At 61.1% G+C, this 26,994-nt stretch overlaps 1 protein-coding gene across 2 annotated transcripts in view; it reads right to left on the reverse strand.

The window, feature by feature from the left end:
• NOTCH1 (notch receptor 1) overlaps positions 1 to 26,994 on the reverse strand; it is a 43,731-nt gene that overhangs the window by 13,603 nt on the left and 3,134 nt on the right. For both annotated transcript variants that reach the window (XM_067308802.1, XM_067308801.1), the window contains exons 3-17: positions 13,371 to 13,633; positions 12,706 to 13,044; positions 8,138 to 8,260; positions 7,683 to 7,916; positions 7,318 to 7,473; positions 6,974 to 7,159; positions 6,451 to 6,564; positions 5,437 to 5,550; positions 4,566 to 4,799; positions 4,191 to 4,301; positions 3,255 to 3,447; positions 2,840 to 2,985; positions 2,384 to 2,497; positions 1,049 to 1,168; positions 445 to 597 (exon numbers count right to left, since the gene is read on the reverse strand). In XM_067308802.1, coding sequence (XP_067164903.1) covers positions 445 to 597; positions 1,049 to 1,168; positions 2,384 to 2,497; positions 2,840 to 2,985; positions 3,255 to 3,447; positions 4,191 to 4,301; positions 4,566 to 4,799; positions 5,437 to 5,550; positions 6,451 to 6,564; positions 6,974 to 7,159; positions 7,318 to 7,473; positions 7,683 to 7,916; positions 8,138 to 8,260; positions 12,706 to 13,044; positions 13,371 to 13,633 — 2,600 coding nt within the window. The remainder of the gene's footprint in view (positions 1 to 444; positions 598 to 1,048; positions 1,169 to 2,383; positions 2,498 to 2,839; positions 2,986 to 3,254; positions 3,448 to 4,190; positions 4,302 to 4,565; positions 4,800 to 5,436; positions 5,551 to 6,450; positions 6,565 to 6,973; positions 7,160 to 7,317; positions 7,474 to 7,682; positions 7,917 to 8,137; positions 8,261 to 12,705; positions 13,045 to 13,370; positions 13,634 to 26,994) is intronic.

The following is a 26,994-nucleotide window of genomic DNA, read 5'->3' on the forward strand; positions in this document are numbered from 1 at the left end:
GCACAACAGCCCTGTCTAGAAGCTGCCCTGCAGCACTGCCCCAGAGCACAGGTCCTTCTGCTGTGCAGAGGGCAGGGACAGAGCCAGCAGACAGGCTGAGGCCAGCTCAGTAAGGAGCCACCTGGGAACGCAGAGCAAGGAGGGTGCACAGGACACACTTGCTCACTGTCTGAGCATCACTTCCCCCCATAATCTCCTTCCTGTCGGCTACCGCTTTGCCTTGAATTGACGCAGATTGATTGAGGCATGCTTGAGACGTTCAAAACGCCTCTGAGCCGGACTTGGCCCCATGGGAGCCCTCTCCTTGTGCCATGGCCTGGACCTGAGTAGAGGCAGCAGCCCTCCTCTGCACAGGGAGGGCTCATCTCAGGCCCAGGAGGGGCAGAGAAGCTGACGGCTCAGGGCAGGGCTGAGAGCGCTCCGCAGAGCGGCCCGTGCTCTTACTTGGCTTGCAGTCATCGATATCGGTGTCGCAGTTGCGACCGGTGAAGCCTGCCTTGCAAAGGCAGCGGTAGCTCCCGTTGGTGTTCTGGCAAGTGGCGCTGTTTCGGCAAGGGCTCTTCACACACTCGTTGATGTCGATCTCGCACGTCTGACCTGCGAGACAGAGCGGCACAGATGCTAAGGGGTTGGGAAGCACCGGCAAGAGCCCGAGGGACGCTGCTGCCTTGGCCCTGGAAGTGTCCCATCACTGCCCAGTTCAAACCAGGGGTTGGAGCCCTCGCAGCAAACAGCCCTTGTGAACGGGGACGGGTGATGAGCCATGTCCGATTTATCTCCGCTGAGCAATAGGGAAGGTCTGAAGCTCCTGTGAGGATGGGCATAGTGCAGGCTACTCCCCGCTGACGGGCCACGCAGGCAGCCACATGCCCGGTTTCCACACCCCTGCTCTCACTCCCAGGCAACGCTCCCTCCCCTCTTTGTTCTTTCATTCCCCAAGTAGCTGAGGAAAGCAAAGCGCCCGAGGAGGCTAGTTATGATCAACCCCGCTGGCTCGGACTCTCCTGGTGTGGAAACGCCAGGCCAAGCCCTGGCCGTGTCCTGGTACCTTGCCAGCCGGATGGGCAACCGCAGGAGAAGCTCTCGTAGTCCTCTGACTCCCTGCATTCACCACCGTTCTTGCAGGGGCCGTCGGCGCAAGGGGCCAGCACATCCTCACACGTGGCTCCTGCGATGGGACAGACACAAAGGGCTGAAGGCCCGCCAACACCCTCTCATCCCCCGGAAGCGAAAGGTGGCAGGGCCCACGATCTTCTCACTACGCCCAGCACCTTCCCCAGATGTCCTGAGCTGCTTCCAGCCCTCGGGCAGGGGTTCGGGCTTCCCCTGCAGCCCCAGGGGCCGAGCTCAGCAGACGGAGGCCGCAGGTCCATGGGACCAGCCTCCTGGATGCCTTCCAGCACCGCTGGAAGGAGTTGGGAGGGCTGGGTCTCTCCACCACCCCTGGGTCCTCTGCGACCCTAGCTCCCCTTGAATCCCTTAAATTGTTACAGCCTGGGGTCCATTAAAAAGCTGCATGCTTCATTTGGAAGGGAAGTGCAGTTTGGGGTGTCTTTTCCCCCCTCGTGCTCCCTCACTCAGCTGCTTTTCCTGTTTACGCCCAGCCAAGGGACACATTCCCTGCAAGCCCTTATCTTCCTTGTCAGCCAGTATCTCCCAAACTGGCCCTTGCTATTTTCCAGAGCCTTCCACTCCCTGCCTCACCCCTTCCCCATCCCCCCAGGGGTTTCTATGGCTACTGCCGAAGACGGGAAATGGGTCACGACTTCCTACAATTGTGCACAGGTTGCCGATTTGTGCAAGAGGAAGCGGGAGGCCGGCAAACAGGAATCGGGTCAGCAGAATCCCCCCCGGCCACAGGCCCTCGCGCGGCCAGGCTGAGCTCTGTTTTTCCAGCAAATCGGAGCGGGTAACTAGGGCTGCTCGCTGCACAGACCCGCAAAGGCAACAGGGCCGAGCTGGAGCAGCTGCTGCACGTTTTCCCCCGCCGCTCCCTGGACAGGCTCCGGCCACTGCGGCCAAGCAGCCCTCGCTTCTCTGTGCTAGGTCCCCTTGAGGAGGAGGGAAGGGAGGAAGCCCTGGCCGACTGCTTCCGAAAGCTCCTTCACATTTCCTCTAGTGAGGCCGGGCTGGGCCGTGGCGCGGGGAGGTGGAGCCGCCGCCGCCACCACTGCTGCCCTGCATGCGGCCACGCACACCGCGGGCAGCCCTGAACCCGCAGCCGCTGCAAGCTGGTCAGCGCTAAGGATTTCTGCCTGCTGAAGAGCAGGTTCGTTGCACGTGCATCAGAGGCTGATTTGCAATTACACACGAAGCATCGGCCCTGCGGGAGCCCGGGGGACTGAGTACCGCTGCTGGTGGGGGGAGCTACCTGCTGTCTCACCTGTATAGGGCAGGAGGCAGTTGCACTTGTAGCCAGCGACGTCGTCAATGCACGTCCCCTGATTCAGACATGGGTTGGAAGCGCATTCGTTGATATTGGTCTGGCAATTGGGTCCTGCGTTAAAAAAAAAAAAACAAACGTATGTGAGACACCGGCTCTGCTTGAGGTGTCATCGTGGGAGGGGGCCAAGGGTAGGCTGGGATGCGTTGATGACAGCAGCAGCCCACCCATCACCCTTGAAGCACCTTCCACTCTTAGCTAAAGCTGTGGGAGCCTGTACTCTGTTGAAGGACCCTAAGATAATTTGCATTACTACCTCTCCCATCAAGACCAGGCATCTCTTATCTACACCGTGAAGCCTCCAGTGCACCCAGCATCATGGGCATGTCCACCCAAAGCTCCCACCCAGGCCCCGCCATGGAAGGAATGGGGCAGCATCCTTGGCTTTGTCCTTACCACTGAACCCTTCCCTGCAGGTACAGATGTAGCCACTGGTCATGTCCTTGCAGGTGCCACCGTTCATGCAGGGATTGGATTCGCACTCATTATTGTTAATGTCACAGTTCGTCCCACTCCAGCCTGGGTCGCAATCACACCTGTAGCTTTGGGGAAAATTTAGAGCGTAAGGCGCAGGATCTGGTCGGACCTTGCCCCCACACCGTCATCAGCCTTCATGTAGTTACTGTGGCAAAGCCAACCCCCAATCATGTTTATATAGAGAAACGTCCTCCAGGACTAGCGCAGAGCATGGAATAGCACCGACACTGGGGACGGATGCTTGTCCTGTATCTGACCCACCGTGACCCCCCACTTTCCTGGGGCTACCCTTGGATCCGAGCACGCACAGCGGCACGCGTGCCCTCCAGCCTACCCGTTGAGCCCGTCATGGCATTTCCCATGGATGCAAGGGTTGCTGTTGCACTCGTTCACTTCGGACAGGCACTTGGGGTCATGGAAGCCCTCGGGGCAGAGGCACGTGAAGCCGTTGATGCCGTCCTTGCACGTGCCCCCGTTGTGGCAAGGGTTGCTGGAGCACTCGTCGATGTTGATGTTGCACATCCGCCCTGGGAAAGGGAAGAGCCGTGAAACGCGACACACGGCACCGCAGGCGTGCGCGGCCTCCCGGGGCACGCAGGCAGGGCAAATCCCCCTCCGACCGCGGCGGCGGCACGGCTGGCAGAGGCGCGAGCCTGCCCGCGGGGACGCGTGCCAGCCCGGCCGGCCCTCGGCGCAAGGTGACTTCACGCCGCCGCACGGTCCCCTTCGCTTAATTAAATGCAGCCGGGAGGAGGCCGTGCCCTGGGCGGCGCTGGCCCGGCAGCGAACAGCGCGGAGGCCCGACCTCGGCCCGTAACCCTACCTGCCGCGGGCGACAAAGCTGGGCCTTGTTGGCGGCTCCCGGCGGCAGCAGGAGCACAAAGGGGCCGCGCAGCCCGGCGGCCCTGCCGCAGGCGAGCGGGGAGCCAGCGGGGGCCTGCGCCTACCCGAGCCCTGCGCGCTTTCCAGCGGCCATCAAACAAACCAGTTAGACGAGGCGGCAACCCGATACCCATGGGAGTGGATGCGCCAGGAGTCGAATTAACGCCACCCGAAGCCCTTTGATTTTTTTTTTTTTTTTTTTTTTAGCCTGGGCTGAAATCACTCGCTTCCAACAAGCGGGAGGTCCGGGGCGGGGAGCAGAGACAGCTCCCGAGGAGCTTCGCCGCTCTGACGGGCCTCGCCTGCCCCCGGCTCGGATCCCTGCCCGGCCAGCCGGGGCGAAAGCTGGCCGCGAGGACGGCAGCGATGGCGGCGGCGCGGCTCTCACCTGCGTAGCCCGGCTCGCAGGTGCACTCGTAGCCGTTGATCCTGTCGATGCACTTGCCGTAGTCGCAGGGGTTGCTCGCGCAGTCGTCCAGGTTGATCTCGCAGTTGGGCCCTTGGAGGGGGAAACAGGGCAGGAGGAAGGAGCAGGAGGAAGGAGTGGGAAGATGTTTAGCGAGGTGTTTCCAAGGCCCCCGGGGCCCCGCCGACGTGGCCCAAACGAGCAGGTCGGGCTCAGGGCCGCCTCTGCCCCACGACGAAGCATTTCCAGGCTTCGCGGCTGCTTTCCCAACTGGGAAAACTCGTCCCAGCCCCCCGCGCGCGTTTCTGGGCTTGGGACAGGGACGGCTGGACACGCGGGGCGCTGGTGGCTCCTCACCCGTGGTGCCCTTGAGGCAGAGGCAGTGGTAGGCGTTGTTCCTGTCCTGGCAGGTGCCGCCGTTCCTGCAGGGCTGGCTCTGGCACTCGTTGATGTTGACGTCGCAGCGGTGGCCCGTGTAGCCCGGCTGGCAGAGGCAGGTGAAGGCGGCGACGCCGTCCTTGCAGGTGCCGTAGTGGCAGGGGTCGGGGTCGCACTCGTCCACGTCGATCTCGCAGTGGGCGCCGGCGAAGCCTGGCGTCGCCGCCGCCATCGCCGGAGTGGAGGAGAGCGGGAAGGAGGCCGGCGTCAGGCCGTGGGCGACCGCTGCCTCCCCCCCCCCTCCTCCTCCTCCTCTCCGAGTGGGGCTTTGTCCCGCGGACACAATGCCGGTGGTGGTGGGGGGGGAGAGCCGGGCACCCCCCGAATAACCACCGACCCCCCCCGCAAGTCCCCGGCTCCCTCCCTCCCTCCCTCCCTGGGCCACGGGCTGGGGGGGCGGAGGGGCGAGGACAAAGTGGGGCTTTGAGCGGGCCCCGCCGAGCCCACATAGCTGCTTTTCATCGGGGGCTTGGCATTAGCGAGACACTAATTAGAGGCCATTCAGCTGGAAGATTTCTGGCGGGAGCCGCTCCACAAAAGAGCCACTGTTCGCCCGGGGCCGGCGCTGCGCGCCGCCGCGCCTCAGGTTTCGCCCCGCGGCCCCCGCAGCGGAGAGGCGGCTGCAGCCCTCCCTCCCGGCAGCAGCGAGGGCTTGAAACCCCTCCTCGGGGCGGTGTGTGTGTGTGTGGGGGGGACAACGAGCGGGCATTTTCCTCATTAAAAAAAAAATAATAATAATAATAATGCGGTAGCGCTGTTTCAGGCCAGGCCGCGGCTTTCTCGGCCTCACCTTCGGCGCACTCGCAGCTGTAGGTGTTGGGGCCGTCCAGGCACTTGGCGCCGTTCTTGCAGGGGGTGCTGGCGCACTCGTCCACGTCGAACTGGCACAGGTGCCCGTTGAAGCCTGAGCGGGAGGCAAGGGTCGCATCCCCCGGCCGCGGCATCGCCGTGCCGGGAGCCGGGATCGGGATCGGCCCCGGTTCCACGCCGGGAGCGGGGCAGAAAGCGAGCTCTCCCCCCTCCTCCCTTTCCTCCCCAAAACGTGCAAATCCAGCTAATGGATTCCTCCGCGGGTCCCTCGGGCAGCCGGGGAGCGTCTCCCGCGGACGGTCCCGGCGTTTCCCAGGGCGGGCGCCGGGTTTCCATGGGGACGTCTCTACGGGGCCCTGAACGAGGGGCTGTGACCCAGCACTGACAACATCTTATTTACATCTCTAGAGGAGCAAAGTCTCTGAACTTCAAAAACCGCCTTTCACAGATTAACCGTCTCCCCATTCTCCGCTCCACCCCGTGACTTTGACACCTCATTCAAAGCGGCTGGCTGGCGAGGCCCCTCTCGCCCAGCCAGCCCTCCTTCCCAAGGAGATGCCTTTTCAAGTGCAAAGCCGAGGGGCTTTAATCCCCCTCCCCGTCCTCGCTCCCATGGGCCGGGCCCCCGCTCGGCCGAGGGCGGCCATTTGCTCCGGCGCCATCGCCCCGCGGACGGGGAGGCAAGTCTCCCCGAAATGGCACGCCGACGCCGCGGGGCCGCGCGCCGCCTCCCCCTCTCCCCCGGACGGGCACGCGCCTCGCGGCGAAGTTTACAGCCCGAAAGCGCAGGCTGCTGGAAAGCCGGGCGGCTCCGAAATGAAAGGAGCGCCGCCTCCCCGAGCGGCTGCGCTCTGCCCTCGCTCCGCCGCGCTTCAATCCAGGCGGCCGGCGTTGCCGCCGGGCGCGGGATTCGCTGCAGCTTTGTTCCCACTACAAAGGCTGGCGGCGGCGGCGGCGGCGGCGGCGGCGGCGGCGGCGATCGATGCCCGCGTACCTGTGAGACACTCGCAGTGGAACTCATTGATCTTATCGATGCAGTTGCCGTTGTGCAGGCAGGGGCTGCTGGCGCACTCGTCCGTGTTGATCTCGCAGTAAACGCCCTCGTAACCTGCAGGCGAGAGACCCGCGGCACTGTCAGCACCCCGCTGGGATGGGGCATCGCCGCCTGGGGGGACCCTGGCCCCCGGGAGCCGTGTCCCCGCTGATGGACCTCACGCACGAGTTAATCCGTGGTTCTCCACCCTGCCCTTGGCCTCACCCAGCCCAGCGAGGTTTGCAAAAGGGAGAGCATAGAAAAAGCCTGATCCTGGTGCTGAACTCTGTTCCCCATATCCCCATCGCCGCAGGAGACCATAGGATCTTTACCAAACAGAGAGCTCTTTCTTTTCGCTTTCATCCCTAAGCAAACAAGCCTCTCACGGCTACCAGCCCAAATCAATCCTGAGCTGAAGCTCACGGATGTCAGGAGCCTTCCCCTCGCCTGCACGCAGCAAGGCCGCGAGAGCCCCTCTACGCACCGGGCATGCAGATGCACTGAAATTCTCCAATTTGGTCCAGGCAGGTGGCATCGTTCTGGCAGGGATTGGAGAGGCACTCGTTGACGTCTATCTCGCAGCGGGGCCCCGAGTAGCCCTGCAGGCACTGGCACTGGAAGGACCCTTGGGTATTGATGCACTTCCCCGCGTGCTCACAAGGGTTGGCTCCTGAAAAATACCAGCGTCATTTACAGGACACGGTTAGAGAGCTGCTCACAGTCACCCCGCCACGCACGAGGTCCCCGCTTGCGCTTCCTCCAGCTGCTCCTCTTCTCTTTACACCAGCTCCTCAGCCTTCAGGGCCAGGGCCGGCTCCCAGCACTCACCCAGCGAGCACTCGTCCACGTCCTGGTTGCAGGCTGGCCCCATGTAGCCCGAAGGGCAGGTGCAGATGGCCTTGCCGTTGACAGGATTGGTGTCGCAGTTGGAGCCTTCGTTGCAGGGGTTGCTGATGCAGGCGTCATCGAGGTGGCACAGCAAACCTGGGGAGCAACAGGCACGCTCGTGTCAGGGCTGCTAGCCATGCAAGTCAGGACACACAGAGACCTCTGCCATCATCACGTAGAAGCCAGCAGCCCAGGAGAAGAGCCCGGGGCATGCATGGGGAGCTGCCTGCCCACGTCCTTCCCAGCCACCCCAATGCACCCTCCACACCCCCCCTGCAAGGGGCAACGCGGGACGGGGGCCTCACCCGTGCGGCCGTGGGGGCACTCGCAGTAGAAGGAGGCCACCCGGTCGTGGCAGGTGGCCCCCTGGAAGCAGGCAGCCATGGCGCAGTCGTCGATGTTCTCGCTGCAGTCCTCGCCAGTCCAGCCGTTGACGCAGACGCAGTTGTAGCCACCATGGTTGTTGTGGCAGGTGCCTCCGTTTTGGCAGGCGTTGGGCATGAGCTGACACTCATCCACATCCTCAGTGCAGTACTGGCCTGCGAGGGCAAGGAGACACCAACGTGAGGCTCAACACAAACGCCGCTCCCACGCTCCCGGGCACAAGATCCGAGGGGCAGTGAGAAGGGCTCCTCGTGCCCAACAGGAGCAATTCTGCACTCAGTGATGCAACATTGCTTTATCCACCCTGCCCGTGGCATCCCCCGGAGCAGGACCCAGCTCGGACCTGCTCCAGCCTCGCTCCCTGCGGCAGCGTTACCTGTCCACTCCGGCGGACACTGGCAGTTGTAGGTATTGACGCCGTCCACGCACGTGCCTCCATTCTTGCAGTTGTTGCCCGGACAGTCGTCAATATTCTCCTCGCAGTTCTGACCCGCAAAACCTGAGCGGAGGAAAGAGCCAGATCTGTCATCTGCTACCAGGTGTGGGCGCATCGCCCCGCCGCAGCCGGGATGTCTCCCTTAGCGCCTGGGAGAGAGGGAATGGCGCGGGGCACCGGCTTCCCGCAGCGCGGCCAGGCCACCGAGACCCTCACCGGCCTCAATCCGAACTTCGCATCCCAAACAGGGACTCCCCGAAGCCGTGCATGGAGCGGCAAGGTCCGGCTCCGGCTGCAGCGCGGCAGCCGTGCCCCTGCCTCCCTGGGAAAACACCCTGCAAGCGTCGGGCGCGGACGCGCCGCGCAGTGTGACACAGGCAGCGCGCCGCCCCGTTCCCGGTTAGCGATTAACCTCCTCCGCTCCCGGCTGGAGCGACCGCGAGCGCGCAGCCTCCCCTGCAGCCGGCCACCGGCCCCGGCTGCGGCAGGTTACTAATTAACGGGCGCAGACAGCTCGTCAGGCGCCCTCCACCCCCGGCTTTGAAGCGAGCCGCCCGGTTTCATCTCGAGCCCCGTCCCACCTCCTGCAGGGCTCATCTCCGATACGCGGCTCGCCCCGGAGGGAGCGACCGCAGGAGCCTGGCAGCCGGCTGCTTCCTCCGCGCAGGGCAGATGGGGCGGCCCCGGCGCAAGGCTCGGCTTGCCAAGGCCCGGAGCGCCCCGGCTCCGAAGGGGCTGGCGGAGGATCTGGCTGGGAGATCCGCCCTGCCGGCTCCACAGCGAGCCGGGATGAACCGGGACTGCTCCCACCAGCGCTTGCGGCACCGGGCCCTTAATCACCGCGTTTTAATTTCACGTTTAAAGAGCCTAATAACTAGCATTTCCCCCGGAGGAGAATTCTTCCCTTCGAAGTCTCTCTCAGCATGAATCACGGCTCCCAGCCCTCCTCTCCGCACAGCCCGGCTGCTCGGTTTTATTTTATCGCCTCCATCTGATAGCGCGGCACGCATGGAAAGCGAGCAGCCCCTGACCTCTCCCCACGGCGCCCGGACCGCCAGGCCCTTATCGGGATATCTGTCAAGCCACCCGTCCCCCTCCTCCCCGCCAGCACTTGTGAACGTTTTGAACTGTCACTTGTCCTTGTTCCAGGCTAAGCGCTGTATTTACTGTAAACACAGCCCGGCACCCCGGCGCAGCCAGGCAGGGCTGCCAGAGGGACGGGATGGGACGGGATGGGGCGGGACGGGATGGGACGGGATGAGCGACCTGCCAAGCCGGCCACGCTGCTTGCTGGCAACTCGCTCGCTCCGGCCGCCCCTCGGGACAGGCACTAGCCAAACGGCGGCTCTGCGGCGAGGCAGGAGACCCAGCGGCTGGAGCCCCTGCAGCCGGAGCGGGACGGCTGACCCCTCCGAACCCAGCCCGGCTACGGTGCCAGCTTTCCCAGACGGTGTCTTTCCGCGGGAAAGCTTTCTCCGGGACGGGCCAGGCTGGCGCGAGGGGCTGCCGCGGCTCAGGGGAGCACCTAGGCGCATCTTTGCCCCAGTGCAAACGTGCAAACTCCCCCAATTCCACCTGCGCTCGAAGGTGTTCAAAGGCCTTCTGAAAAGCAGGATCGGGCTGTTTACACCAGCAGAAACAGCTCAACGTGCTCGCCTCTGTTTTACAGGCAAAGGGATCAAGGTGCACGGGCTTATGTACCAGTCCCAGGCCAAACAGGAGGAGCACCGAGCCTGGCGCAGGACCCAAGGCCCTGGCTCCCAGCGGGGGGTTTGCCCCCTCTCTCTCTCTCAAGGGCTGTGTTTCCCTCTTGCTAGCGTCCGCCCCATCGTATGAAAAGCAATAACAGTTATTTATGGCTGCTGGTAGGAGTCCAAAGCAGATAACGTTGAGTTGCGCCTCGTTTTTAAGCAGCTGGGCCGAGACCGAACAGCAATAACTGGCAATGTCTTAGATACCAGGATTAACTCATTTTGAACCATCCGAATGAGTAATTAGTACTGCAATTACTTTAAACTCAGGGTTGCATTCTGCAGCGATGGCATGATAAAACAGACGAGATTAGTTTAACTTCAAGAAACCTGGTACAGTCAGGCCTCTCTGGAAATGAAAAGGGGACATTGTTTTCCGATCTGCTGCGCTACATACCAGGATATCAATCACTCCCTTATCACGCGAGCCAGCCCCCCGTCCCTCGTGCCTCCGCCAGAACCCGATACAGCCCTCGCAGCGAGACGCACGCCCGCAGCAGCCCGATCCGCGGAGGGAGCCCGCGGTCCCTCCAGAGCCGCCCCGCAATTCATCCAGGGCCGTGCCACCCAGCGGGAGGCGAAGCAGTTAATGCAGCATGCAAATCTCCTGGAAGCAGCCCACGAAGCCACAGCTGGGTGTGAAAGCACCAATCCCCCCCCGCCACGGCAGGATTTCCCCCCCCCCCGCCCCGGGTGACAGCTCGCACCGATGTGCGAGAGCTTCGGTCGCTCTCGGGGAAACTGCCTCGTCAGCAGGACACCCGGGAAGGGCCAGCGCCGCGGTGCGCCCTGCCACCCTCCGCCTGCCCCCGCATCTCCTCCCTGCCGGTGCTCGGAGCTGCCTCCCGCCAAGCAGCCGGCGGCGCTGCCTCCGCCGGGGTATTTCCAGCTACGGGGCATCGTGTACAGGAACGCCTTGCAGCTCCCTGCACCGACCCCGCAGGGCTGGACCGTCGGGCACCGGCTCAGCTGCCCGGCGGGAAGGAGATGCATCCTTCTGTCCAGCGCCCGGCTAGCCGTGAGGACAGCGGGTTTGCTCCAGCCTCGGCGAGCAGGCATGTGGCGGAGGTAGGAAACCCTAGAGAGCCCGGGGTGTTTTTGATGGATATCCAGAGTCTCCTGAATTATGACAGTCCAAGCTTTGGAAAGGGGATTAAACCTCTGGCTCCCGGGCCTAACTGTGTTGGAGACCCAGATGAGATCTCCTGCGGGGGCAAGTTTGCCCGCTGCCTTGCGGGGATCCTGCCCGTTCCCCTGGCCCTGTGCGGGGCTGCAGGCAGGACGCGGGTCCCAGCCCTCCTCCGGCTCCGCCAGGCGTGGGAGACCTATCCCAGCCGGAGGAGGGGCAAAAGCTATTTGCCCCCTTCTACCGTCCTGCCCCCCCTCCAGTGCGTAAGGACCCACCGCCGAGGGGTTACGGGTGACAAAAGGAGATAAAAGAAATCCCATAGCCGTTCCGCCGCGCGAAGGTTTCTCAGGCGGCTTAACGCTGCCGATAGCATCTTTCCGAGGGGGAGGCCAGATGCTTCCTCTCCGCGTCTGCCGCAGGCAGGTGGAGGCGGCTGGCTTGGGCGAGCGGCGAGATTAATCCCCCTGCAAACAAAGCCCGGCCGCCGAGCGGGGCCGCGGCGGGGACTTCACCCACTTCGCCTCTCCGGCGCGAGCCGGGAGGACGCGAGGGGCAAGTGAGCCGCGCTCAGCCAGTTCCTCTCCCCCTGCCCCGGCCACGCTGCAAACCGCTGCCCCGGGGCAGAAGCGAAAGGACTCGCCGGGGTCATTTTCGCATCCTCTTTTCCTCCCGCTGGCTTCCAGGGCGCTCGGCTCCTGCGCACGGCATGGGCCCCTGCCGGCCCTCCTCCCGTGAGATCCCGGGATCCCCGTGCGTGCTTCCAGCCCGCCGAGCGCCTCGGCTGCGCCCCTTTCTGCTCTGCTCCGGCGTTTGCCGGCGGGAGCGCGGCGAGGGTCTCCCTTCCCCAACTCTGCTCACACTCGGAAACTTTCCAAAAGAGCTATTCCTGGATAATTATTCCATTCTGGAAGTGGATTAAGCTAAAGCGGAAAAAGGCACTCTTATTCTGGAATATGAGCATCCGCACAGGGGCCTCTATTGAAGCAGTTGTTTTGGAAGAGCTATTTTGGTGAGTCACCAAGCATAAAAAGCCCCCAGATGACCTCTCCTCTTAAGGGCGAGCTGCCCGACACCTTCCCAAGCCCACCCGGGCAGCCCTGCTCCCGGTACACCGCAGCTACTTCTTTCTGTCATCCCCCAGAGCGGCAACTTGAGCGAAGATTTGGCACTGCTTGTTTAGGGGAGGTTTTACAGATTTGCTGAACTTTCCGCCCCACGACAGTCCGCAGAGAGCAGGATGAAAAGCCACTTCCTAAGAAAAATGTCAACTCAAACAAAACAACTGGCCCAAAGCGTTTCTCTGTTTTACTGCATCCCAGTGCCTGAGCATCCCACTCGCAGCAGAGCTGCGGCGAAGCCGGGCAGCGTTTCACCCTCGCGTTACGCAGAGGGAACAGGTCCAGAGCCGGCAAAGGCAGCTTTCGCTAAATGCTCTTTGGGCATAAAGCTCTCGCTGCAGCCAGGCACCTGCATATCTTAAACAGCCCAGGCCGCTGTGACTTGCCGAAGGCCGTGCAGGGCAAAGGAGCGAAAGGGAGCTGCAAAAGGGACTCCGGTCTCTCGCCATCTCCTCGGAGCTAGCAACCAAATCGCCAGAGCAAGCCCGCCGACGGAAAGGCAGCCCCTACCTGGCAGACACGTGCAGTCGTAGGTGGTGTCGCCGGTCTGGCGGCAGGTTCCCCCGTTCTGGCAGGGCGAGGGATTGCAGGGCACGTAGAGGTGCTCGCAGTTCTGCCCGGTGTACGCCGGCTTGCAGGAGCACTGGTAGGTGCCGACCTCGTTGGTGCAGCTCCCGCCGTTCTTGCAGATGGGAGGCGAGATGTTGCACTCGTTCACATCCTGCTTGCAGTTGGCCCCGTGAAAGCCGGCTGTGCAGCGGCAGATGTAGTGGGCCTCGAACGGGACGCACTGCCCTCCGTTGGCGCAGGGGTTGGAGGCACAGGGATCGGCCTGCTGGCAGGTTTTACCTAGGGAGCAAGGAGGACAAGAGGAAGGATGAGGATGCAGACCGCAGCTCGTGCGTGCAAGGAGGGAGATCTTTGTGCTGGGGAATCCCGAAACCTGGAGCACAAACCCAGCTCTGTGGGGGACTGTGCTGGAACCAAGCGTGTTTAAGGGGTGCAATTAATTCCTCCCACCTGCCCACCCCAAAATCTTCACCTGCGCAGGACGCTTGCAGCTAACAGAGCCGGGGCCTTCCAGGACCGCGCACCTCCCAAGCTGGTGGCTCAGGTTTGCAAACCCTCCCCAAGAAGGGCGCAGGGGCGTCCCCGTCCCAGCGCCCCCGCCTCACCTGACCACCCGGGCGGGCAGCGGCACTTGTACTCGCTGAGCGTCAGCAGGTCGCAGGTGCCCCCGTTGCGGCAGGGGTTGTTGAGGCAGACGTTCTCGCGGGGCGTCAGGCAGAGCTCGTCGGTGAAGCCCACGCGGCAGGCGCAGGTGTAGTCCACGGTGCTGCCGCGCACCACGGGGGTGCAGGTGCCGGCGTTCTTGCACGGGGAGCTCAGGCAGGGGTTGGGCAGCTGGCACCGGTCGCCCACGTGGGCGCCGTTACACCTGGGAGAGAACCGGAGACACGGTCAGAGCAAACCCGCAGCCCCTCCACGAGGAAAGACCTTCCCGGTCGCGCGGGACCCCGGGGCAGGGAGACCCTGCTGCCAGCTCAGGGCAACGGGAGCAGGCGCGCGAGGTTTGCAGCCCGGCGGGGACCCGGCCCGGCGTCCCTGCGCGTCTGTTTTGGCAATTGAAAGGCTCTGTCCCGACCGCTCTGGGCTGAGCTGCACCTTGAGAGAAGAGGAAGATTAAAGAGACGCCCGTAACAAAGGCTTCCCCCATCAAGGGGCCTGCTCAGACTTGCAAAACCACAGTCTCCAGCGCTGACATCCTGCTTTTCATCACAAAGTGCTTTTTTCCCCCCCCCTCCCTTGCTGAAGAGGAAACCAAGGCACAAGGGGGACGCGATTCGCCCCGCGCTGCCGGGAGGAGAGCGGCAAACCGGGAACGGCACCCACGTTCCCCGAGCCTCATCTGGGGCATCTACAGAGGCAAATGGAGGAGAAACCACCTGGCCGTTGCATCATGCCCTGAACCACGCAGGGGACAGGGCACCCTGCCACCAGGCTCCTGCTGCCCTCGCATCCCCCGTCCGCCACGGGCTCCCTCCTCCGCCGGGTCAGCTTTTACCATGGCTCCCCAGCCTCTCTCATGCATCCATGCAGAATCGGTCGGACGTGAATAAGCAAGGGCTCGGCACGGGCTCTTCCCCGAGATGAGCCCCAGAAGCCGACAGGGCCGAGACAACTGTCTCGCGAAGAGCCGGGCCGGGCGATGGGAATGAGCCGCGCCAGGGCACATCTCGCCCGCTGCCGCACCACCGCGCTGCGGAGGGGAGGCTCGGCGAGACGATGGGGCTGCAAAGCCCTGCACTCAACTCGCCGGGCGGCATCAAGGGCCCTGCCGGAGCGAAGCTCGGGGAGGCCAGCCCGAGGGCACCGGGACATCCAAAGATCCCGGAGGCGAGGCCCTGCGACACCTCTCTGGCCCGAATCCGCCCGCTTAGCGTCTTTTGTTCGGCATCTTCAACACGAGGCGCCGCGCGTTTCTCCCTTTGAGCCGGTCTGCTCACGTTACGTGGCTTCAAAAGGGAGATTTACGGGGCCAGCCAGGCTCCTGCCGCACTGCAACAAGTGGCTCTGCAGGACGGGCTCCCGCGGGGTCGGGGACGGGGGGGGATGGCTGCGGCCCCATCCCAGGCACGTCCCACGCCGTGACGCCACGCTGCACCACGTGCAGCGGACCCCGGGCAGCAAACCGGCGGGAGGGAGGAGGAGAGGAAGCTGCGTGCGGTTGCAAGCGTCCCATCCGCGACGGCACAGCGTGGAAGCGCCGGCAAGGCTCGCCTGGGCTCTGCAAAGCGCCAGCGGGATTCCTGCTTCGCTGTCTCCCTTCGTCCCCTCCTGGGAGGGGACGGGGCTCCCCGGGGTGGGGACTGCCCTGTCACCACGCTGCGTTTGGGGCACTTTGCTAACGCGGTGCATGAGCAGGGACGGTCTCGGAGACCACTCGGGGGCTCGGGGGGCACACGGGGACCGGCCCGTCCGAATGGGCGATGCCACGAGAGCAACAGGCTGCCGCGCCGGAGGCAGGGACAACGTCTCCGTCCCCGTCCCGCTCCCCCTCTCCCGCTTCTTCTTCTTCTTTCTTTTTTTTTTTTAACCCAATTCTGATTTCATTGTTGGGGATTGTGTGAGAATTTGTCCGGATTCGGCGACATTTTGAGTTAATGAGACGGCATTATCCGGGCCCAACGAAAAAGAAAATGCGGATAATAATAAATCAGGGCATCTGCTCGGCGCACAAAGGGCGGCGGGGAGCAGGTGTGCATGCTAATGAGGGCAGAGCAGCTGCTGCGCGCCCGGCCCGCCGCTGCCGCCGCCACCGCCGCCACCGCCACCGCCGGCAGAGCGGGGTGGCCGCGGCCACGCACGGCACGGCACGGCACGGCCCGGCCTGGGGCCACGCCGGCGGCCGCCTCCGCAGCCGGCTGCCGCTCCCGAGAGGCGCCTTTGTGCGGGGCCCCCCGGCGCCGGGGCGGCCGCCTGCGAAGCGCTGCGGTGCGCGGCCGCCTGCTCAAACCGCCGGCTCCCTCGCCCGCCTGCATGCACGCATGCACGCACGCATGCACACATGCGCTTTTTTCCTTAAAACAATCCCCCAGTGCAGAGGGAAAAGGCGGAAAAAACCCCCCACCCAAAAACGCAGGAAACGCGGCGATTCAGCGGCGGCGGGACCAGCCGGGCACCCGGCACTGCACCGCCGGGTCCTAAATAGTGGCACGGAGCCACCAGCCCTCCCACCCCATTTGCAGCGGTGACGTGGTATTAGCGGAGAGGTTAATTAATGCTCGGGAAGACTCACCTGGGGCGGGAGGCGGGATGCAAAGTCGGGCCCTGGGTTAGCTCAGCAAGGCGCCGGGGCTTCGCCGAGGCGCCCAAGGGCTTCCCGAGCTTTTGCTTCAAGAAACCCCTGTGCAATCACAGCAGTGCACAGAATTATTATTTTTTTTAATGGCTTTCTGTTCATTTGCTTTCAAAGCTGGCTGGTAGACGCAATAAACTCAGGGCGGCAGCTGAGGGCATGACAGCTGCTCCAGCGCGGGGCAGGCGCGACCCGGCTACGCTGCTGCGCCGGATGCTGCTTCCGCACTAGGGGGGCTATTTCCAGACGTAGACTGAAAAGCATCAGCAAAGCAACAAAAAACCCCAATGCAACCAGAAACAGCCACCCTTAAAATCCAGTACTGTCCCTGTTATGACCGATACGGAGGTTTATATCGCACAAAGTCCAAGCAAACCCATCGCGGAGAAGACAACGATGCTTGTGGACCTGCTGCACCCGGCGGCACACTGCCCCCGGGCGCCCCGAAGGAGCACCCGGCTGCAGCCCCGAAATCGCGCTGTTCAGCCCCATATTGGTAGCAGCCGGTCTGAGAGGAGGCAGGGAAGAGCGCTCCTGGGAGCTGAAGCTGCAGGATGAATTTCAACGCTGCCAACCGGCCCTTTCATTGACAGAGCTCCTGGAGTCCTGCCGTAAGTTGAGTCTCTCGAGCTGCATTTAAAAGCCCAACAACCGCAACCGCTTTTGAGACTCCCAGCTGCCAAGGAAAACCTGGAAACAGGGCTTGCATGCAAAGCAAAAGATCAAAAACCAGGTGAAGAACAAGGCCAGCCCGAGACGGGATTCATTTTTCGGCTCTGCCAGGTGCAGAAAGGCTGGAGTCAGCACCGCCGGGGTTCAGCCGTCAGCATCGCTGCAAACCTCAGTACAGGTCTGCCCGCTTCTGCAGGAGCCCAGACCACCCCCGCGAGCCAGGCCGGGGACCACAGCACACGCGGGGAGGGGGGTTATCGCTCCCAAGCGAGCAGCCTCGGGGGCTCATCCTTGTCCCACGCAGCCCGTCCGGGCTGCGCGAGGCTGCTCGGTGCCCTGCACCGCCCGGGCTCAGCGCACGCTCGAGTGCACGATCGCACCGTGGTTTTTCCTTCGGCATTTCCCAAATGAGGGCTACCCGGACCAAACCCAAAGCAGCCTCAGGAAATTAACATAAAAGACATTAAAGCTGCACTTTAATTATATATATATATATATATCTAATATAACTATATATTGTGGCAGGACAGGGCAGGTGCTTCAGGATCAAAACATCCCAGAAAGGCCATCGGGAACCAGCTTCCACGCAGCGAAAGGGCGCTGAGCTCCCTGCACCAGCCAGGTCCACAGGATCCTCCCCGAAATCCCTGCCCGCGACGGCGCAGCAGCCTCCCACGTGACGCGAGCCCCGTTCCCGACTCGAACAGGAACAGCTAAAAATATCGAGGGCGCTTGCTCCCCCGAGCACACGGCTCAGGAACGTTTCCGTTCAGTCATTAACCTGGTGAAGCAGCTGGTTCGGCTGCGACCCATCCCGGGATTTTGGAGGTTGCGGCAGGCAACGGCCGCCGGCGACTCGGGCCAAGCCGCCGGCTGGCGCAGCGCCGTGCAGAGCAGCGCTCCCCCCTCCAAAACCGCGGGGCTCTGGGGTATTTTCTAAGCGATCTAAGCCAAGCGACCGACGCTATCGCTGTTCGCGCTGCCCGAGCGCCGGCGGCTCGCGCTCGCTCCAGCGACTTTTTGTTCGGAGAGGTCAAGAAGAGGCTGGCGGCTCGATTCCCATGGCTCCGGGCCGCGGCAAGTTTTCCCCCCTCCTTCGAGCTCTGCCCCGACCAAATTTTCTTGTCATAGCGCACAAAATGCGACGAGGGGGCGGCGCGATTAATAACGCGCAGCGCTCCCGACCCATAAATCTCCGGCGCGCTTCACAGGAGAGGCAAGGACCGACGCAGGCGGCCTTGCCCGGGGTCACGCAGCCCGTCCCTGGGGACGGCCCGGGAACCGAAACGCGGGTACGCCAACTCGGTACGCGGCTCGGCACGGCCGCTTGCGTTTGCTGTGTCTGCTGCACGTCCTTAACGAGTTACTAATAGCGGCCCAAAACGCTGCAGTATTTCAGCGGGGCTCCCGAAGCGCTCCGGAGCCAGGGATCGGGCGATCGGAAGCGTGAACGAACGGCAGAAAACGCAGCACAGCCAAACGCCGCCGCACGCTGCTCCGCCGCTGCCCCGGCGTCGGGGTTTTCTCGCTGCCCTTTTGTTTGCTCCATCCCCGTTCGCGGCGCACGAGGTTTTTCCTCCAACCTGCCGGCAACAGGTTCCGTCGCTCCCGTGCTCGCCCTCCGTAGCAATGCAGCCACTGAAAGCATCCCGAGGCAGATGTTTCCCTGACCTTTCACCCAAGACTAATTCAAGGGTTTTGCTGTTTTCCTTTCTAAGCTAAGCTGCCATCTGCCACCGCAGGCGCAGATGACGCGCCGGGGGCCGCGGCGGCGAGGGGCCTTTGTCCGAACGCGGGGCGGCTCAGCCCCGCGCAGGCGCCGCGTGCCCGGGGGACCTCGGCGGGCTGCGAGGAGCGTCCCCGCGGCCGAGAACCGCCCCGCTCGCAGCACCCCTGTGCACGCCAAGGGCGAGAGCAACCTCCTGCCCTGCCTCCCGGGCGTCACCTCTAGGGCCACGGCAGGGGTGGGGGCAAAACCCATTCTGGGCTTAAAACAGGCAAAACGAACCAGAAAGCCACCTGAAAGCTGCGTGCAAGCTGGAGCGCATGGGATGTGCGGGAGAGCCCGGGGACTCCCGCCGGAAAGGTCCCGCACGGGCGCAGGCAAGGAGCCGGGAGGCTGCCGGGGAGCCGCTCCTGCCCTCCGCAGCTCCCAGCCCGCGTCCCGGCTGCCCCCGCCGTCCCCGCCATCACGTCGCCTCTTCCTCTCCCTCATCTGCGGGAAGCGTGAGCGGCTGCGCTCCTTCCCCCAGGGAGAAGCGCCGTGGGAAAGCAGCGGAGGGGCCGTCCTCGGGCCTCCGTCCGCACGCACCAGCGATGCTCCGGCAGCGCGGCCGTGGCGTCGAGGAAGGAGTTCAGAAGTCGCGACCGCGACCTCGGGTGGTCAAGCCGTTTCCAGCGAGCCGCCACCACGGGATCGTCACCTCCGGCGCTATGGAGACGTCGCGCTCTTGCCTAACGTCCGGGGGACGCTCGCTCCAGCACGGTCCGGGGCGACGCAGAATGAGTCACGGCTTCGAGGGGCCAAACGTGAGCCGGACTACTTGGATCTCATCTATTTGCTAGCGATAGCTAAGGAAAGAGGAAATAACCAAAAGGAGAAGCTGCCTCGGCTGCCCACGGCTACGACATGCGGCTCTGAGTCGTCGAGCGGTGGCACGACCGCGCCGACGCTGCCCGCGCCCCTCCGCAACCGTCGCCCTCGCTCGCCCTCGCAGCTGCAGCCGCCTGCGTTCACATGCCTGTTCATGCCAACACCACAAACCCAGCAGTCACCAGACCTTGGGCTTTCGGGTTTTTTTTCCTACTGTCAGACATCCACCCATAGGAGTCACTTTTCCAGTCGTGCCGGTGGCTTTTTGCCCGGCACAGGCTGGGATCGACACCCCAACTTTCTCCCGAGGTTGCACCTCTTCCCCCAACACACGTTTCTTCGGCGCCCGGTGCGGGGGGCCCTGATCCCCGGCAGCTCCAAGCCCCAATCCCGGTACCCTGCGAGGAAGGGCTGGTGCTCGCGGGAGACGCCTCGGCGTCGCAGAGAGAAGGGATTCGTCTCCTGCTCTCTCTGCGCCCCCTTTACCCGCACGCGCCCAGCCCCAAGCATCCTGCCGCAGGGTCTGCACGGCCGGCGGAGGGCAGGGGACCTCCGGCGTGGAGGGACAACCACGGCCCCGCCGACGCCTCCCGCAGCAACAGCGGCGCTCTTATCACCGAAACCCGGGGCTAGGCTGAACCGGCCGGGTACTTTATAAAGTCCCACCCAGGTCTTGCTTTATTAAACACTCCGGGACACCAGCCTGGGAAGAAAAAAACAATTTCATACAGGGAGGCTGGTTGGCAAAGCAGCGGGTTGCTTCGAGTGACATCAGGTTAATAAAGCCAGAGCCGATCTACAGTCTTGTTTAATTAAAAAAAGCAAACTGCAATCCCAAGTCTTTGATGTGTTTTTTTTTTGTTCCATTTCGTTTTTGACCTAGCCCAAGCCATCTAATTGAGATTTTTAAGACCCAGACTTTCATCTGGAAAGAAACTAAAGGAATTCCCAAAGCTGGATATGCTCATGGTCGGGGCGAGGGAAAAACGTGCTGGAGCCGCTGCTGTTCTCACTAGCATGGCGGGGAGAAGAAAAAAAAAATTGCTTTGTTTCTTGAGTAGACATTAGTCAGGACAGCGTTGGAATCAAAGTTCCCATTGTAATGAAAAACAATATAATCCCATTACTAAGCAAAGCGGCCAGGCTATTCACCAGCAACAGCAACCAGCTACCTGGGAAGGAGCTGCTTTTCAATGGAGGTTCATTCACAATAAACATGAAAGATGTCTGAGGAAGAGCCCAGGACAAAACTCGCTTCATTCCCACCCTCAACAATGGGTACGATGAATTTTTGTTTTCCCAGTTGCTTTTTTTTTTATATATATATATATCCTCTGCCGGTGTAAATCCGCGCAGCCCTATTGTTTGTGCGACGGGACCGGTCTCCCCCGCCGCTACCCGCTCGCCTCCGCCGCGCGCTCCCCTCTTGCCACCGTTCTGCAGCTCCTGCGAAACGAAGGCCTCCTTTCTGGGGACTGTTTGGAAGGAAATGCTTCCAGAGCTACCCACCCTGGCGACATCCCTGGAAAACAAAGAAAACAAACCCCTTGCAGAAGTAAAAGCTCGTTTTAGGAGGACCCGGCTGCACTGTCCACAGCCGTGCCCGGCTTTCGGGCCGGTTTCGCGTGCTCCGGGCTCCGTTCGATAGCGCCCGGGGCTCTGGCACGCGCTGCAGCGCCGGTGTCACCATCTCGCTACGGCATGACAAACTCCTTTTTTCCCCCCAAACCGAGTTTTGGCTAAACACGGAGCTGCCTCATCACCATATAAGGAAAACTCCCGCCAGGAACACGTGTGGCCCCTATATCCTACCCTTCTAATCCTGAATATAAAACCCGAGATTAAGATCTGAACAGCTACCAAGAGTTTAAACAACCTATATTTAGCTCTGATATTTATACATAGGAGGAGAGGGGGATTTTACGGAGCGCATCGGCGCCCGCGAAGGGCAAACCCCACCGAAAGCCAGGGCGGTTCGCGCCGGGAACGTCTCGGTGGAGCAAGCCGCACAGCCAGGAGAAGACGGCCAGGAGGAGGACGACGACAGGGCAAGGTGGCTCCAATCCCCCTCCAAATCCACAGGGCACGCAGGAAATCGCTGCCTTTTCCTCCGAAGCCCCCTAAAAACAGCTACGAGCGACGGCAACCTTGTCCCCCCCCTCGACGCAAGGAGCCTCCCGAGAGCCGGGAAACGCCGCAGAGGTCCCCGAGGCCGATGCTACTGTCGCCGCCGGGTTTAACCAAGGCAACAGCGAGCAGCGGAGGGAAGACGCCGCCTCCGGCACCTTTCGCCTGCAGAAATCCCTGTGTCAACACGCGGACGGGGCAGACAAAGGGCGCCGCGGCCCCCGGCCGCATTCCTCCGCCGCGCTCCTCGGAAACCCACCGCCGGCGGGCAGCGGCGGGCCCTGCGAAAGGGCCGTCTGTCGCCCTGCCTTTTGACTCCGGGGCCGGCGTCTAACATTTTAATGGGAGCGAGGGGCCGGGGATGGTTTTCCCCCCCCTCCTCCTCCCACCCCCACCGCGGCCGAGGGACACGGCTGCGCCGGGCCGAGCTCGGCACGCTCGGCGCGACGCCGCTACCCGCCGCCGACGGCCGCATGCCTCCGCGGGCCCCCCGAGAGGAGGCATCCAATGGTTTAACCGCCTCCAAAAGTCCTTGGGAGGGTCTTTTTTTAAACTTTCTGCACAAGGATGCTCGGCACCGCACGCGGCCGAGTCGGGCAGGGCGAGCGCGGGGCAGGGGCTCGCTCTGCCCTCCGCTCCCCAGGCGCGCGCACGCCTCCGCTCAAGGGCAGCAGAAGGCTGCTCTCCAGAAATAAATCGCGGCATGCTCAGAAACGCTCAGCCGATGCCCGGGCAGCCGATGCCAGCAGGATGCTCAAGGTCCCTCAGGTCCCCGCGGTGTCACGGCGTCGGCGCCCTGCAGGAGACGCGTCCAGCAGAGCTGCTAACCACGGCTCCGCGGGCAAGCGGACGCAGGACGGAGCGGGTGAGAGAGCAAAGAGCACGAACGCCGAAAGCTCCTGCTTCCTCCTCTCAGTAACGGTCCTTGGTGGACACACGAAGCACCACATCGCAGCCCAGAAGGGATGCGGTGGATTAGCCGGTTGCTTCCCCAAAACTCAAAGCACCAAGGCAGCGGCTGGCAGGGTGCTTTGGCCACCCAAAAGCTCCATAAAAGCCCAGGACGAGGAGGAGGAACCAGCATCAAAGGCAAAGCGCAGCTCTGCAACCCCAGCCCGTGCAAGTCTCTAAGCCTGGGACCGATCCTGCGCAGTCCTGGGAGGCCCAAGCAAAGCCTGGCACTGCAAGAAGGGCAACTCTTGGCTACGCTGACCTTAGATCAGGCCCAAGGCAACACGGATCTCCACCCGGGACCCCAGAAAGGTCGACAAGAGCGCTCCTCTTTGGCGGCTCAGCCCTCCCAGCCCACCGCCGCACGGCGGTTTGCCTGCAGCGTGCCCCATCTATTAAACAAGGGCAATGTTATAGCATCATTAAAACTTAATAAATCCATTTCCCTATAAATACCATTAAATCCAGTTTTTCGGAAGGGAATTAGGGTGAAAACTTGTTAAAAGAAAATGATTTACGCACAAATAAATTTTTGCAACTTGACCGAGCGTGAAAGTTTCCCATTAAAATGCAACTCCGCTCTCTTTGCTGGAAACGTGCAAGAACCTAAATAACCAAGGCCTAAACATTAACTGTTTAACTGACTTTTCCAATATTAACTCCGGACTGCCGTGGGGGAAGGGGAGGACGTGCCGGGTGAACGCCAAAACTAGGCATTAATTACTGCACGAGGGAAACGCAGCCCGGCTCGGGTCTCCCTGGGGTTATGCTCCGAACGGCCCGTTTCAGGGACACAGGGGCTGGTGCTGGTTTTTGAGCCCCTGGACGCTGGCGGCGAGGCGAGCGCCGAAACGCCTCCCACCCGCTGCTGCCGATCCCACTGGGGGCGATGCCGTGGAGCTCATCGCACCCGCGGAGCTCATTGCACCCGCTCCGCGGCCGGCCGGCTCCCAAGGGCGCTGCTGCTCCGGCTGCGGCCGAGGCAGCCTCTCCCTCCGGCGGCTGCAACGCGGCACGGCTGCGCCACGCGGGCGGCCGCGAGCACGTGCTTCCCGGGGCCGCTCCGCCGGTGCGGCTTGGCTGCGCAACAAGAATCGAACGAGAGGAGCGGGAAAGCGGCGCTTCAGCCTTCAAGCGCTCCGGCGCAGAAACGGACGGACTGTGGAGTCCCGATGCACGGTCCAAAGTCGTCACCCAGAGCTCGGGGATACTTTAACCGCGGAGAACGCTCCGTCCAGATCCAGAGCGGACCAGCTCTCGCCTACTGCGCCCTGCGGCTACTCCCTAGTTAAACACACTTATGCCCCATAAATTGCACATTCCACTCATGTACGCAGGCTGTTACCGTTCGGGACACCTCGAACACGAGCAAAACGAGGGTCACCGCACCTCCGGGCCTGGAAAGAGCGAGTTAATTTCCAAACAATGTTATTTTAAAACTTGCTAAGTGCTTGCTGATTATGTTATCCAGCCCCTTAATTGGCGAACGGCTTGATCATGGAATGACTTATCCGTGTTTCCCTCGTGCAACATGCTATAAACTGTAACGGCCTCGGAGCAGAGACCGGTGTGTTTAGCGTCAGCTGGGACAAACGAACGGACTCATCCGGGGCTTGCGTGGGTGGAAACAGCCCTTCGCAGTCAGGGGGTTGTAAGATGGAACGGAGTTAAGCGAAATAAAAACACAGGCCATATGCCAAAACCAGTGCTCTACGGAAGCTGTGCGAGGAGCAGACCTCCCGCATCGCAGGGGTTCCCGAGCACCCATCTGTGCAGGACCGAGCACCCATCCTCCAGGCTTTGCTCGGGCCAGGACCCCCAGGACCTCAGGTGATTACGAATAGCTCATCCCCTCTGGATCCTAGGGAGCTACGGAGCGAGTTCCTCTCAGCTGGCATTACCCCACCTTTCCTGCTCATCTCGGTGCCACAGGTACCACCGAGGGACCTACTAAGACATCTTCTCTTGAGCAGAACCAGCGCTGGCCTCCAGCCCAAACACAGCACAGCACAGCTGGCTGGGAGAAGTCCATCACAGTTATCCAGGCAATGTGTGCGTGTGGGGGGGGGGAAAGCCTCAGACCAACCAATAAGATCCAAAGGCAAGGTGGTGGGGGTAAGTGGGACCACTTGAGACAACTAATAACCATGAAGACACCTTGCAGAGAGGAGGGACTTAAATAGAGATTTTTCTAGAAAAGAGCTAAAAATCCCACTGCTGTCCCAGTGGCTTCACCAGCTGAAGTTCTCAGCAAAGTTTCTCCTTCACTGGAATCTGCAACAGGTGACGCTTTTGTATTTCTAATCTACCCTCTTACCCGTTTCCACCTTGTTCTTTCCGAGAATGAGATCAGACTTGAAATAACCATCAAGAGTTCTCAACATGGCTGAATCACCGCTCGGCTAGTTCTTTAAGAGCTTCCTCTGGTTGATTGTTCAACACTCCACCCTCTTCCTCTCCAGCACCGAGACTGCATTTTTTCTTTGTTATTATTTCATGGAAATAACGTTGGGTTAAAGCACATGAGAAAAATCAGACCAAAAGGAAACTTCCGCCCTTTGCAATGAGATAACAATGACTGAGCAGTTGAATAACTCGAAGGGTAAAGCGAGCTGCAAAGCTCAGATCACTCCTCCGTCTTCCTGGTTGTCTCCAGAAAGAGGTTTAAGCTAAAATAATCATCTCTCGCTGCTGTGGTCCCTCCTTGAACGTTTCTTCCCAACTCACCCATTGCCCATGGCAGCTGGCAGTGGTGACGTACCTTAGCTCCGGGACTATATCCCCGACTGAACTGCAGCGCTGCACTGATTCATAAACAGAGGAAGTACTTTAGCAGACTGACTTTTCCCCCTTTTCAGTGCAAGCCTAGCGATTAATTTAACTTATTCCTTTCCTTTGCAGCCTGTTTGGCTTCTCTGGGCGAGATTACGACAACGCAGCCGCAGCCTTCCGACTTTAATAGTGAAACGCCGGTGGAGCAGCGTTCGAAACTCAGCCCTCTTTCGTGCCATCTGCTTTTAACTAGTGGAACAGGGGAGGTCCTGGGAATAAAAGTCACGTGGCCCAGCAATCTAGAATCAGCCCTACTCATTTGCAGCGATGCCAGTCAAAATCATAGTTATCCGAAAGTCTAATTAGGAGCTATCACTGCAAGCCCAAAGGATCTTTTGGAAAACCTCATTCTGTCTGGGAAAATGTCTTAGTCAAAGAGGAGCCTTTTCTGGAAAGCCACAGCTCACCAGCACCATGAAACCACACTCCCAAACGCCGCTGCAGCCAGCCACCATCTGCTGCGCCAAGCCACCCAGAAACCAGACTTTTTAAAGCTACAGGTCTGGCCCAAGTGCCGTGCGTGGAACAGAAACACCCCACGCCTTCGGCTAGGGGCCTGACAAGGTGCACAAAACTCCACTGCCGCTCCTAGCGCTCAACGATCCTGCTACTCCTGCCAAGATGGAAAGCAACTCTAAAGGCTGTTTAATTAGGCCGCCTCCGTTGCAAGCCCTCTAGCCGATCAAATGCCCAGTCCTCTTCATTCAATTAAAGCTCTGTGTGCCCCGGATTGCCTGGCAAGGGGACAAGCAAGATAAGGGACCTGCAGTCCTGCAAACTATCACTGTAAAATAATAAAGGCAGAGAAAGCTCCTCATTTCACACCGGTGATTTCCTTTCTGTAACAGGACTGATAACTCCAAAACTGAGTTATCAGAGTCGTCTTTGAGTAACCCAGCTAGCTCTCTCCTGCGACAAACGCCAGGACGCTCGTCCATCGGAGCAGCTTCTCCTTCATACACTATTTATTTCACTCCACTTTCTAATTGGATTTGTGGGGAAGCACAATGGAGCTTTATGGCCAAACTTTGTTAAGTGCCAGGCCGAAGGGAGATGTGGCCAGCAGCCAAAATGGTGCATTTCACGCAGGCGCCAAAGGGCAGTGCCAGCTTTTCTGCGTCTGGTATCTGTGTTCTTGGCTCTGCTTTGTTTAAGAAGCTTGGAAGCAAAACTCCTCGTAAAGAGATATTCAAACAAGTGAAAAACAGGATTTTGCTAGCTGCTATCAGATACTTTGAAAAGTTGCATCTCATCTAGTCTGTCAGTACCTCTAATATCTGCCTTCACTGCCCATTACATGTACGCTGTATGGGACAACTGTTTCAACATAATGCGAGCGTGCACCTTAGCTTCCTGCAAAAATGACTCACACATACTTGCAAAGCCATCATGGTGCCTGCAGTCATAAGAGTCACTTATTTACAGCTATCAATGAAGTTCTTTAAAGTTAACTTTTTTCTCTTAAGAAAACCCCACAGCCCTACTTTGGGAGCTTTTCCTCTGCATAGAGCTCTCACACATCAGATCTAATTAGATTCCATCACCATCTGCACATGAAATGTAAATCAGGAGTTGCAGGGACTTAAGAAAAAAAGGAAAGAATGACCACAAGGAAAAGGAGGGGTGTAAGGTTGGGGAGGGGGATGGAGGGTTGGGCATTCTGGGAAGCCATACATGATTAGTCACACAGCATTAATCTGCCTCCCTTAACAATAGCTGCCGAATTTCGACCGAATCCCAGCTGTCGCTCTTTGAATGAAAGAAA

Source organism: Apteryx mantelli, chromosome 21 (assembly GCF_036417845.1).
Source record: "Apteryx mantelli isolate bAptMan1 chromosome 21, bAptMan1.hap1, whole genome shotgun sequence".
NCBI classification, from domain to species: Eukaryota; Metazoa; Chordata; class Aves; order Apterygiformes; family Apterygidae; genus Apteryx; species Apteryx mantelli.